Source organism: Gambusia affinis, linkage group LG08 (genome assembly GCF_019740435.1).
Source record: "Gambusia affinis linkage group LG08, SWU_Gaff_1.0, whole genome shotgun sequence".
In the NCBI taxonomy this organism is placed as follows: Eukaryota; Metazoa; Chordata; class Actinopteri; order Cyprinodontiformes; family Poeciliidae; genus Gambusia; species Gambusia affinis.
This window is the reverse complement of record NC_057875.1, coordinates 15479593-15492980: the sequence shown is the minus strand read 5'-3', so window position 1 is coordinate 15492980 and position 13388 is coordinate 15479593. Positions and strand designations below refer to the sequence as shown.

Below are 13388 nucleotides of genomic sequence, written 5' to 3'. Positions count from 1 at the left end.
ATATACAAGTCTTTAGAAGCTTCTGTACAAATTATGCAAAAATATTTTTTTGCATAAAGAGTACATTAAGAGCAAGGATACAGGATTACAGTAGTTACAAAAGCTTAATTTAAGTTAGTCTACTGGTCTATAACCCACACCCTCTTTGGGTTACTATATGCATAATTCATCTTCATAATCCGACACTGATTTACTCAGAATTATATTAGTTTGCATAAATAGACAAAATATCCCGAATAGCACTTGCCACATTGAGTTGTTTCCCCAAGACTGCACTCATCTTTCCAATGTTCTGCGTGAAATACCTTGGCTTTAAGAGAAAATGAAACATTACCTCAATGCAACATATGTGCAAAAGAAGCTTTCAATGCTTCCAAGCTAAAAAAAAAAGGTGCATATTATATATATATATATATACATATATATATATATATGTAATTTTTTTTTTACAATGATTTAGTACACAATGTCCATGTTTTAAGAAGAAATAGGCATAGGTAATTACATGGCTTTTTCCTAAACTTCAGTGCAATCACTGTCCATCGCTGACTATGTAGCAGCAAGTATTCCCAGAGTTCTCATGACATTCATATTCTGATCTGACTCATGAGGACAAAGAGCGAGTTGACGCTTTCCCTGAGCTTGGAGTCTTCTTCAGGTCCCAGTGTCACTCCAGCCAACCGAGCGGATCCTTTTGCTCCCATAATGCACGGCAAGCTGAGGAACACCTCTGCGCCTATACCACTCCAGCCCTAAGAAAGCAAAATGCAGATTTAGAAAAAAAATATATAAATTCAAATATAGTCACCTGGATGAATAGTGCAATGCCACTTTGTTTGAGAATTTGTATCATTTATACTTTTGTGTATTACTCATTTTCTCAGCTTCGGTCCATGCATTGTGAATAACTCAAAATCTATTAAACAAAATTTTTAATTTTGATTCTGAAGGCTGTATGGTTGGTTGTGTACCTTTTCTACCACCATTGTTCCTACACGTGGATACAGCATTATGAGTCTTACTAATGTCCTATTTTAGCTTACCCTCCTTGACTGACACAATAACTGACTGCCATACAACTGAGATGTAACGAATGACTATAGAGAGCTGCACTGTTCGAATGGAACTACTAAAATGACCTTTTCAGTGAGACTGTAATTCACTGAAGTACACCTGTAGTTCAAGACTTGGTAATAGAGGTCCTATTGTTTTAATAACTTAAGAGCTACCTGAGCCAGTGTTGAGATGGAGTGAATCTTCATCTTATCTGTCAGGATGGTGTTGGTGATGTCCGCAACAGAAAGACCTACAGACCAGGACCGCTGGCCTCGGTTTTTCATGAGATCAAATGCTCTGAATGGGAAAAATCAAAAAATAAAAATATGTATAATGATAAGACATTAATAAAAGCTATGCCTTAATTCCATGTTTGTAGCAAAAGTACCTGTCTAGCAACGGCTTTGTAGAATTAGATCCTGAGACGATCTCAAGTGCTCCGTTAGAACTCAGTCCGACGCTACTTATTACAGGAACTATCAAAACACACACAAAAAACACTGGTAAGCTTAATGGTATGCATGATGTACAGTTGGCTTGCCACATGCAAGATCTGCTGGAAGAACTACATAACTTGCCACAAAAGACACTGCTAAAGAAACTGGCTATTCAAAAAATACCATATCCAAGCATTTTAACGGAAAACTGTGTGGAAGGAAAAGGTGTGACAAGGAACATGGATTATTGCAACGTATAAATCCCAAAGAGAATCTATGTAGCTTTGTCAATAGAAAGATGAGAGACATCAGAACCAAATACATTTGAAGTATTACAGAAAGTGTAATGAATCCATATATAAACTTCACTTTAAATTTATTTTGTTTATTATTAAAGTAAATTAACATATATCGAGATGCACCTGTACACTCTGACTCAAAGATCCATCGGGGTAAATGTTAAGCCAGTTCTTTGTGACAACAGCATTAACATAAACCTTTATGTAACTGTCTAATAGATTCTTCAGTTCCTCCCCACTCACCTTTATTGTCCGAGAGCTCTCCTATGACCCAGGCAGGTTTGTGTGTATTCAGATTGATATCCAGAACGTGGCTCAGACGCTCGGAGTCCAGGTTACACCCTGCTCCAATCACCCGTGTTGGAGGGAGACCGCTTTGCCTCCAAGCAACGTGTGTCATGATGTCCACTGAATCGGTAGGAACTGAGGTTATACAACAGCAATAAAAAAAAACCTAAAACTTTGAAGAAGCGTCTGTTACTGACCTGGTTGTGAGGCAATAAGCAGGATGGCATTGGGGCTAAGATGCACCAGATTGGGGATTATTCCTCGATACAAATCTACATTGGTCTGGACCACCTTTACATATGACTCGTCGTTGCTCCATGAGTTGGCTGTCACCACTATAACCTTGGAACCCGCCGAAGATGAAATATCTACAAAATAAAACATTTACCATGGTCAGTACTTAATCCTCAAAACCTTATAGGAACACAAGCACATCTTAAAAACTTGTTGCTAAACTAAGCAAACAAGGTGATGAGTCACCATGGAAAGACCTTGTCAGCACAATTCCAGGAGTCTTTTCAAATACCAAAAGTATTGTTGGCCAAAAAGGACAGATGAGTCATAACATGACAGAGCAGAAAGTGACGTACCTCTGGATACCTGCACCTTCGGCAGGTTGAAGATTTCCAGATCCGTAGCGCCGCCTTTGGAGGAGCTTTCAGCAATGTCGATAAAAACTAGTTTGTCCACATTACACTACACCATGTGAAAAAGAGATAAGCATTGCCTCAGTACCATTAACAGATCTGACAAAACCAAGAAATTTTTATCTGCTACACTGTCAAAAACTAAGGTAGCTACCTTAGATAAAATGCTCATCACACATGCCATGCCCAAATCTCCTCCTCCAACAACTGAAACGATGATGTTTTGCTGGTCTTGATGCCTGATCCCACCTAAAGTTAATATAAAATAATGTTTTTTTTTTAAAAGTTAGATTTGTGAAGGTAAAAATTAAGAGTGAATCTAAAGAGAAGCACCATCATTGATCTTCAGATTAGAGACATAAGCCATGAGCTCATGGGGGTCCTTGGTGTCTTCTGTGGTCCTGGAAGATAGCGGAGGGTCTTCCTCAAATTTGGAAATCATCTCATTCAGGATACCCACTACGGATGACCTGGGCTGTAACAGAGTAAGGCTGATGAGAAAATCACAGCTAGGCTTGTGATAGTTATTGTTATGAGACATACAGTTTCAAATGTACTGTTTCAATAGTTCCAAAAGATCCCAAAAACCCAAGGCTGTAAGATAATCAGCAGACTACAGGCTAGCTAATCCAGCAGATAGACTCACTAAGTTACCGGTTTCCTATACTTGTGTTGCTTCATAGAACATGGAATACTTGTAAGTTCAGCACTGTCTTTATATTTTTGCTTTGGTCTATTTACTAACATGAGAGTAATCAAACAGCATAGCAGTATTATACCAGTAACAATATATAATTTTAGAAGCAGTAGGAATAAATGCTTTCAAATTTTTCACCAAAAAAATAATTCTGCAATAGATTTTATTGTAACAGACATGTGAAATCATGGTATTTTTACTCGAGATTATGAGACAGTGAAGGTCCAATGCCAAATTAGACACTAGTGCAATTTTAAAATATAGATAGCAAATGCAACAGCTTACATGATCCCAGTTGTGAAGTACCGGCAGGTGGATCCGTCCCCTCGCGTCGACATGTTTTCCCTCTCTGATCACCATGTTGGAGGTGGGCCTCAGGAGGCATACTGGAGGCGTGAACGGGAACGAGTACAGAAGCCACAGCTCGATGGGGAAGTTGTAGGAGCGACCTTAAGGGGAGAGGCTGCCATTAGAACATCCTCCGACATAAAACTGCAGAGACAGTGTTTGTAAAACTCTTACCTTCATACTTTACAGGAATGACGCCGGTTAATTTCAGGAGCTCCATCTGGGTGTTATCAGAGAGAGCTGAAAAGCACAATATATATCACCTGTTAGTTAACACAGTATTGTGAAATGTATTTGCCCCCTTAGATCTGCTTCTAGTTACATAACAGAGCATTTTAGGAAAGCTACATCATTCTGACGTGCAAACATGTTGGTAATACTGTGCATCAGGACCTGGCATCAGGTCAGTTGGTCAATTAGACATCACTAATTGACCAATTCAGTCCTCTACCAGAAAAAAACCCCTTGAAGATTGTTTGATCAAAGATTTGTGACCTTGAGCTCAGACACACCAGCAAGCCACCACCGAACTGCTACAAAAAAAAAAAAAAAAAATCATGATTTTGGATTGGTCTAGTCAAAGTCTGGAGAGAAATCGTATTGAGATGCAGTAGAATGTCCTGAAACAATTTTATCTTGCACAAAAACCTTCCAATGGGGCTGAATTAAAACCAATTCTGGAAGAAGAGGTGACTATAATTCTTGCACAGAGAGGCAAAAGACTCACTGTGAGTATTAGAAAACAGTAGATGGAAGTTAGTTGGAGCAACTGATGAGGTTTGGGGGTCAATCACTTTTTTTACATAGGCCACGGTTGGATTTGATAGCTTGTTTTACCTTATTAAATGAAATCGTCATTTGCTGTTCGTATTTACTCAGGTAATCTTCCTGATATCAAAATGTGATTAATGAGCAGAAATATGTCGGGGAGCAAATACATTTTCACCAGAATGTATTTTGTCACAGAAATGTAAAGGTAGCACAAAAACTTACTGTACATGCCAGTGTGTGGTTTCATGTCTGGGAAGATGCGGTTGATTTTTTGAAGTTCGTCAACTGTGACATCTCCAAATTTGTACTAGTAGAGGGGAAAAGAAATTATTTGTAAAAGCATGCATAAGATTTATAAAGGATAATTTTTTTTAATTTTAAGCTTTTCCAACATAGTCAAGTTTTTTTGTGCTAAGTGTTCACTCAAGTTTTTGTTATGACTTGCACAATAAAAGTCTGGATTCTCTTCAAGAATGATCCTCAGTTTCTGACCCTTATCTTACTGAGGTCAAAATTCAACCAAACTCAATATTCTTAACTCAGGGTTAGGAGACAATATTGCCTATTATTAGATACATGACTCGACCTTTCATCGTTCAAAAGTCATTCAGCAGTAAGGATGTACTTAGTTTTCCAAGTCACTCAAAATAAATCTGGACATGGTGTAATATGTCCTGTTCTGTTGCACATCTGATGTCACATGAGTTTGATTTTAACAGCTGACAAAAAAAAAGAAGTTTTTTGAAATGTAGTCATTTCAAATCAACACAATGTCATAATTGATTTAGAGCGAGAAAGGCAACGAAGCACGTTCAGCTTTTTAAAAAATCAATTATATATTAAAGATTAAGATGCACCACAAGACATTCAAATATCTGGATGGAGATGCAGACATGAGCAGGATTGTAATAGAGAAAAATATTTTTCTAACCTTTATTTGTAAGGAAATATTAATGAAAAAAGCATCGACAAATTAACTTTCATCTTTTAAAACCTGTTATTTTTGGGAGCAGCCATATTCGATGCTCCCACATTGATTTGCACTCGTGTGGTATTTTCTTTAACTTTAGATTACGCTCTTTTTAATAACCCTTTTTTTTTTAACTTATGAATAATTATTCATATATATATTGTCCTGTGTTATTTTTACTATAATGTTGTTTTTAAATTTTTATTTCTCCACTTGATTATTTTTAAATCTTGTACAGCACTTAACAACTTGTTAAAACATTTTTTAAGGTATTATTAAAATCTTGATAATTAACACATCTGTACAATTAACTCAAAAGAGTAAGCACTATTAAAACTTCTGCCACAAATTTCAGTCATTTTACAAATGAGCAGGGATTTTTTTTTTTTACTAAAACTGTCAGTTTCTTGAAAGAATTGGCCAATTAAATATTTATAATTTTCTACACAAATTCTAAATATTTTACTGTTATATTTTACATTTCTTTTTGCTCATTGTCATAGTAATGGTAAGACAGGAAAAACAGCCTAAACTTTATTTTAATAGTTTTCTGTACAGGTAAATATAATTAAGTTGCTCAATTCAACAACTTAATATTTTGCAAATCCATCCAAAAAGAATAATTGCACTCTCACCTTGTAATCTTATTTAAGTTCCTTTCATGGATTTAAGTAACTAAGCCGGTTCTTCCAGTTTGCTCAGGCTGGAAGAAGCTAATAGAAACTAGCCTACAAAGCTAGCAGGCTTTAACAAATGAAAGTTTAGACTGGACACATTTCCAAGTTGTCATTTGTTCAAACTAACCTTTGTAAGGATCCGCTGTATTTTCTCTGACTTGAGGTCCATCTACTTCACCCGGTGATTAGCCAAAAGAAATATGAATATACTAGTTATCCTTTAGGTTTGATGCTCCTACCAGTTGTATAATTTCAGCTCTATTGATAAACTTCCGCAAACTTGGAGGAGCAGCCAAAGGCGTAGCTAGGTGACACTGATGTCACTACCGACTCAAGCCCCTCCCTCTTTGAAAAAATCCCCTACACCAGAGACATGGCAAGGCATCGTCATATACAACCAGGTGTCAAAACAAGCAGTCATAGTCATAACATCCCTACTATAGGTAATTACCATTAAAATTACGAATAGAAACACCAATCCTAATAGCTAAAATCAGGATTTTAATTAATGACATTTAGGCAAAAATTAAAACCCTAAAAGGAAATGCCTACATTTTGATAATTTTATGGTAAAACTTGATATTTGTCATTTAACAATGACAATTATTTGTCAAATAGACAATTGTATAAAGAACTATACTGGCCAACATTTTACACTATAAACATTATTCAGGCTCAGACTGTTCACATCATTTTGTGTTTTTTCATCTAGAATCCTTTCAGCTTCAGATAGTGCTAAGCCATTTTTAAACATCTCAAGGGAGTGCTTTATACTTTGATCATAAAACAATGTTCTGAAAGTTTTTCTTCATATTTTGGGAATTTACAATTAGGACTAAAAATGTAGTTAAAATATGAGTGTTTCTTGATAAGAATGCCTCTTCGCCTATCTGTAATGTCTACTGGATCCAATTAAGAAAGCTGAACATGATATCTAATATTTTAAAGTAGTTTGTCCTTGGAGAAGTGTCATTGGATTGTGCAAGATGTGATTGTGGGTAGAACTGATAATATTCTAGGGAGATGAAAAATTGATTTGATCAGCAGTAAAATTGCATCCACTACACATCAAGATATAAAGCAGTACGAAAATAGTAAAATATTTTTGCTCATTTTAAGACAGACAAAACCACTAGATTTAATCAATCAAAAAGAAAAATGGAACCAAATTTCTGCATATAGAAATTTACCAAAATAGCCTTAATCTGAGAAAAATTGACATCATACATTATTGTTAAATAAAAGCATTTATGCAATTGTTACTGTCAAAATATTTTACACAACATATGAATTGGTCATGTTTTCTGCACAATATGTTTTCTAACATGTTCAAATAATTGATTGAAAAAAGTAACAGAAAATATGTTGAAAACTGTCACTGTTATTGGTAACATGAGAAAAACAGATTCATGTTTGTTAAAAGTTCAATTCTTTCCAGATTGTAAGTCCAGAACTTTGTAGAGGAAATAAATATGGACTTGAGAATTTCTCATTATTTTCTAAATGCTTTCAATGGGTTTTGCATATCGTCTTTTGATAGATAATCTTTCAAATTACTTTCTCCATCAAAACACATGGTCAAATGTGGGCTTGATGCTTTAGGATCGCCAAGCCACTGTCCCATCGTTCAGAGGACAAAGGATTTTTTTATTTATTTATCAAAACAGGAATGGAGCTTCAGTTGATTTTTTTCCTCTTGGCCTTTTTTCTTAGCTCTTCTTCCTCGCGCTTCTCTTCCTCCAGGTCCTCTTGCACAGCCATTCTCAGACTAAAGTAAGACAAACGTAAAAGTATGAAAATTTATGTTACCGGTTACAATAACTTTTAATCAGGAGACAAAAATTGCCAAAAAGTCTATTTTAATACCTCCTGGCTTCTTCTTTCTGCAGGTCTTTCCAGCTGCTCTCCATAAATTTAAGAGCATAGTCACTTTCATCTTTGTATCTGGGAGAGAGAAAAAAAAGACAAAGAAGTAGTAAATTGATATTTTGACAAATCAATTGGTTTAACATAAAAGAGAAATCTATATTGAATATGTATTTGTAGATGAAAACTGTGTGAAAAAAAAAATAAATTAACTAAAAAAACATGTTTCAGGATTTTCTCCATAGAAAGGTGTGCATCAGCGTGAGTGAGTGAGTGAGTAAGTGAGTGAGTGAGTGAGTGAGTGAGTGAGTGAGTGAGTGACTACCAGTTTTTCTAGCAACTACTTTTTAATTAGTCCAATGAAGTATTGATATTTTCAGATCAACTACAAGTCATATTTATCAAAACTAAGAATTCAAGATGTGAAATATGGTGTTTAATGAATCTGTGAGATTCACTGTTTGGCCAGAAGAACTGTCAATAGCTTTTCAATTATAATCAAATTAATTGCGATGCCCCTCGAGTCAGAAATAAACAATAATCATATCTTTCTGGACTCTCATATCACAATACTACCTTGTGCAAAACCAGTGCACAAGGTAGAATAACAACCTGGCCATGTTTAACAGCAAGTTATTTGCATTATTACTGTATCTGGACTTGTTTCAGAAATCTAAATCTTTACTGTACGTGTGTGAATACCAAGTGCAAACCCATTTGTCACAATACCCCATTAACACCAGACACCATGAAGAGAACACTCACCTCTTTCGGTCATAACCAAAGATCTCCTTAATGTGCCTGGAGATTTCGTCTTGTTCTTCACCTCCATCATCAATGAAGTCGTCCATTTCAGGGTCATACTCTTCCTCCTCATCCTCAAACTTCCTCTTGTATGCAATTGTGATGGGTGGTAACATGGTTCCTGGAAAGAAAATACAAAAGTTGTTGGCAACAGACCTTGTTCTTAGAGACTTGAGATGTGATTTGATTATTTTTGATGGTCAAAAGAAAAGATTAAACTCCACTCAAAGACTGCTGACGTTGACACATTTTAAACATCTTTGTGGATGTGTTAATGACAAACTTATCACAGTCTGGTCAAATTTAAAGATCATTTGGAAAACATAGTGATTTTAGCAAAATAAGAAATTGGTAAGTTCGTTTTTATGGGCTGCTGAAAGCAAAAGTCCATTAGCAAGAACAAAACCAAACTTTAACCAGCTTCAGGTAATACATTTATCAGCGATAATTTTGCCTTTTCATTAAAGCTTTTAAAAATTTAACAAACCATTTACAAATCTTCACTAATAACATCATGCATTTCCAGGTTCTCACCTGGTGGTCTGTTCATCATAGGTCTGGGTGGAATTCCGGGTCTGATTCCCGGCATCATCCCAGGTCTCATCCCAGGCATCATCCCAGGTCTCATCCCAGGCATCATCCCAGGTCTCATCCCAGGCATCATCCCAGGTCTCTGTTGCATGCCTGGCCGAGGGGAGACCCCTGGCCTAGGTCCACCCACATTCTTGGATGAGATGGTCTCCGACACAACGGTGCACTTAGGTCTGCCCGGCCCTGACCCAAGGTTACTGTTTGGCCGCCCTGGTGCCTGTCCTCCATTACCAGGTCTAAAAGGTCCTGGAGGTCGGGATCCACCTCTTTCAGCACCGCTGCCACCCGGCCTAGTCTGTGGCCCACCACCAGGTTTATTTGGGGGTATGCCCACAGGCCTCCCCTGAAACTGCTTCCCTGCCTTAGAAGGACCACCCAAAGACGGCCTCAGTGAATTACCATTTGATCTCACCAGAGGATTATTTCCAGAGCTTTGTGGGTCTCCTCTGTTGGATTTCATCTCTCCAGCTATAGACCCCTGCTTTAATGAACTGCCCTGAATGGGTCTCGTCTGCTGTGAGGCTGCATGTTGAGCCCTCTGGCCAGCTCCAACTCCACTAGAATGCTTGTTCCCTTGAATACCTGAAGCTCCTTTTTGATGAAAGGACAAACTGTCTTTTCTTGAGCTAAGGTCACTTGAGGTGCTGGGTTTTTGGGTAAGTGCCATCCTGGAGCTTACGTGTTTGGCTGAGACCTGAGATGAGGGGGCTTTTGAAGGGTTTTTACTAAGTGTAGCAACTGATGAAGCAGAAATGCTCATCTTGGGTTTGGAAAAGGAGAGGCCTTTGTCACTTGTTCCAGCTGATTGAACCTTATTTCCTGATCTACTGGGCAGACTTGGCTTTTCTGCAGAGTTCCTTTGCAGTTTGTTGTGTTTTTGTTCCTTTTCTGTAGTGTTTTTTCTAACTGAACTAGAAGTGGACAAAGACCGGCCCTCTCTTCCACCGTCTACCTTTGAGTCCCTGCTTTTGTCAGGTCTCTTAGCCTTGCGCTCCATCTCCAGTTCACGTATCTCTTCGGCTGTGCGAAGCCTTTCTTCCTTTTTCACCTTAGGTTTTAGCTCAACTGGCTCAAATTGCTTCTTTTCCGCCAGTCTGAGTAAATCCGCAAAGTTCATGGCAGGGGGAGGAGGTTTGGGTGGGCCAGAAATTTTTTTAGAAACAGGTTTACTGGGCCCACTGACACCCACAGTCTTCTGTGGCCTCATCATCTCTGGCTCCGGCTCTCCCTCTGAATCTGTCTGCTCATACTCGTAATTATCTTCATCGTCTAGTGCATTATTCCTAAATCTTTCAGAGTCATTTGGATGATCTTGCTGCTTATCTCCTTTTGAGCCCCTCTTTTTCGGAGTCTCTACCACTGGAATGCCGTTGTAGCCTTTGAAATTGTCCTTGGTTCTGGATGCCATGGCTCGTGCTTTACGATCCGACTTCAACTCAACCCTCTTTGCCAATAGCTGCTCTTTTTGTTTCATACTTTCTATTTCTGAGAAGAAAAAGAACAGAGATTACCTGTATCAGTACAGATTTCAGTCAAAATTGTACCAATAGGGCTTTTCCTGACTGAGACAAATATCCAATTTTAGAGGCCTGATCTTTTCTTCTGAAAGACTACGAGTTAGAAATGAGATAAGAAATCTGTTCTAGGTTCTTTGATAGCGATGGTAGCCTTGAATCCAACACAAAATAGGAAAATTAAAAGTTTACCTTGAAATGCATATTTGCCTAAACTGTATCAGATCTTTATCAAAGTCAAAACTACATAAACACATGTACTAAATAGTAAAATTGTGAAAGTTTGGAATCTGACCTTCAGATCAGAGGCAAAACTAGAGAAAACTGGCACAATTCAATCTCCAGCAGACAGAGCTGTAGACCTCTAATTTGAGTATTACTGTGTAAACTGGCTTAATGTCATAGATACCTTTCTGTTTTGTGTCATTTTGCCGCTTTTTTAGAAGTGCCTGCACAGCAGCAGGGTTTACACCTTTAGACTTTGGATCCTTTTTGGGTGGTCCCGCCTGAAGGCTGTATCTCTTCTGCACAAAGAAAGACAAGGATGAGACATAAGAACTTCATTGAACTGTTAAAGTACATATGGTATTTTTAAATAAACTAATTTCAAAGTTCTAGATGTGTTTTTAAAACCATAAAACTAACGAGGTATATATATATATATATATATATATATATATATATATATATATATATATATATATATATATATATATATATATATATATATATATATATATATATATATATATATATATATATATATATAAAACCAAAAGTAATAACGTATTTGAGGCAGAAGCCATGCAGGGTCATGCTATTGTAAGTTTAGCAACCAGCTGTACTATGGGATCTTCACTGACACTTACAGATGGAACACACGGAATTGTAACACTGCTTCCCAATTACGAACATATTTCCAAGTAATCATCTTTAACTTACTTGTACACTGCTGAGACCCTGGTTTTGCGAAGCGATGTCCAATATATTATCGAAGTCCATCATTTTGGCAGTAGATGATGACATTCGTCTGCCTGAAGCCAATCAAGCAACCCACAGCAACCAGAATCGTGGTTCACGTTTAGGATTTAGATAGTCACACTATCAAACCACGTTTATCTTGACAGCTACACAAAGAGGACCGTACGTTGTTGAACCAACGCTACGGGGACTCAAACCCTTATCTTAACGGAGCAGACTTCATTTACTTTATCACTTTTTAAGATAGCATACGCTAGAGCATTTAGCTAACCGTGGCTCCACAGCTGTTAACGTCACCTAACTGAGATTCCAGGAGGACCAACTTCCTCTTTGTACGAACGAAAACAACGCAACATCCATCAAAATACGTGTCTGACTAAATTACACTAAAATCACATAGCTAAAAAAAATCTATCATTTTTAATTCTGAGACGATTTAAAGCCAAACAGTGACTAAGAACGACAAAATTAAACGGCCAAACCGGATAGTGCAGAAGTGACATAGTTCACTCTACATACTTCCGCTTTTGCTTATGAGCAAAGAGTGTGTGTAGAATCATATCGTCTCGATGTAAATCAGTGGACGTAGGCAGGGGGGATCTATCTTGACTATAAGTACGCACATGTACTATAATCGACCATTCTTGGATGAATAATAGGTACAAAACGAGGATTTCTTTAAATTAATCGAAAATCTGTGGAATTTATTTTATTTTAGTTTGTTGATAGTATATGTAGTATAGTAATATCGTCAGTGCTTTTGCGTACGGCTTCAAAGTGAATCCAATCCATTTGAAGTATTCAATCCGTATTTTACGTTTGACAAAACTTCTTCTATTCGCCATACGCAATATCCTTCCGCAAACATTTATTTATTTTTTTTACAGTAAAGAACCACTTGATGTCGCCACTTCTTGGACAATCTCGAAAGCTCTGGAAATTTCTTTGCATAGATAAAGCTTTTACGTCGTCTATTAGGTGTAACTTGTGTAGTCTTATGACAGAAAAAAAAGTGATTACTGTCCACTAATCTCTACATTTACATAGCAGTTAAAAAAGTCACTTCTATACCAAAACGCAGCAGAATGTAGTTTTTCCTAAAGATATCCAAGAGGTACTTCTGGAGTGCAGAAAATAAATTTCTAAGTAAGCAGTTTATATTCTTTTTTTCTCCTCCACACTACCCATTTATTTTTGATGTTTTAGCATTTTGAAATAAATATTGTCTTTACATTATGGAATACTACAAGTTTTATAACATTACAAACAAGAAATAATATTGTTTCTGTCAAAATGCTGACAAAATAGATTGACGAGGTAAGTAAAGTGTACACCATTTTGAGTTGGTTTATGACAGAAAATCCCATTAGAATAGGTTGACATTTGTAATTGTAAAGTGGCAAATTACAAATTATTGAAAGAATATGAATACTTTCACAAAC

At 36.9% G+C, this 13388-nt stretch overlaps 2 protein-coding genes across 2 annotated transcripts; both read right to left on the bottom strand.

Moving 5' to 3' along the window:
* Positions 1–50: 50 nt before the first annotated feature.
* On the bottom strand, positions 51–6510 carry uevld (UEV and lactate/malate dehyrogenase domains). Its single transcript, XM_044123563.1, has 12 exons — positions 6318–6510; positions 4766–4850; positions 3947–4012; positions 3710–3873; positions 3061–3202; positions 2882–2976; positions 2671–2776; positions 2278–2448; positions 2036–2200; positions 1445–1532; positions 1230–1353; positions 51–752 (listed from the first exon to the last, which is right to left on the bottom strand). The coding sequence occupies exons 1-12, from the start codon at positions 6357–6359 to the stop codon at positions 588–590; spliced, it is 1413 nt and encodes a 470-aa protein (XP_043979498.1). The 5' UTR covers positions 6360–6510; the 3' UTR covers positions 51–587.
* Positions 6511–7418: 908 nt separating this feature from the next.
* On the bottom strand, positions 7419–12474 carry spty2d1 (SPT2 chromatin protein domain containing 1). Its single transcript, XM_044124530.1, has 6 exons — positions 11908–12474; positions 11375–11489; positions 9395–10936; positions 8822–8981; positions 8057–8134; positions 7419–7958 (listed from the first exon to the last, which is right to left on the bottom strand). The coding sequence occupies exons 1-6, from the start codon at positions 11989–11991 to the stop codon at positions 7868–7870; spliced, it is 2070 nt and encodes a 689-aa protein (XP_043980465.1). The 5' UTR covers positions 11992–12474; the 3' UTR covers positions 7419–7867.
* Between the last annotated feature and the right edge of the window lie 914 nt (positions 12475–13388).

What these genes read in the sequence shown, in the direction of transcription:
- uevld (XM_044123563.1), bottom strand. Translation starts at nt 6,359, where the DNA reads ATGGACCTCAAGTCAGAGAAAATACAGCGGATCCTTACAAAG. An exon ending in ACCACACACTGGCATGTACA is followed by an intron (nt 4,013 to 4,765) that starts GTAAGTTTTTGT and finishes TGTGCTTTTCAG; the next exon opens with CTCTCTCTGATAACACCCAG. An exon ending in CCATCTCAACACTGGCTCAG is followed by an intron (nt 753 to 1,229) that starts GTAGCTCTTAAG and finishes TTGCTTTCTTAG; the next exon opens with GGCTGGAGTGGTATAGGCGC.
- spty2d1 (XM_044124530.1), bottom strand. Translation starts at nt 11,991, where the DNA reads ATGTCATCATCTACTGCCAAAATGATGGACTTCGATAATATATTGGAC. An exon ending in AAATGACACAAAACAGAAAG is followed by an intron (nt 10,937 to 11,374) that starts GTATCTATGACA and finishes TTTTCTTCTCAG; the next exon opens with AAATAGAAAGTATGAAACAA. An exon ending in TATGATGAACAGACCACCAG is followed by an intron (nt 8,982 to 9,394) that starts GTGAGAACCTGG and finishes TTTTCTTTCCAG; the next exon opens with GAACCATGTTACCACCCATC.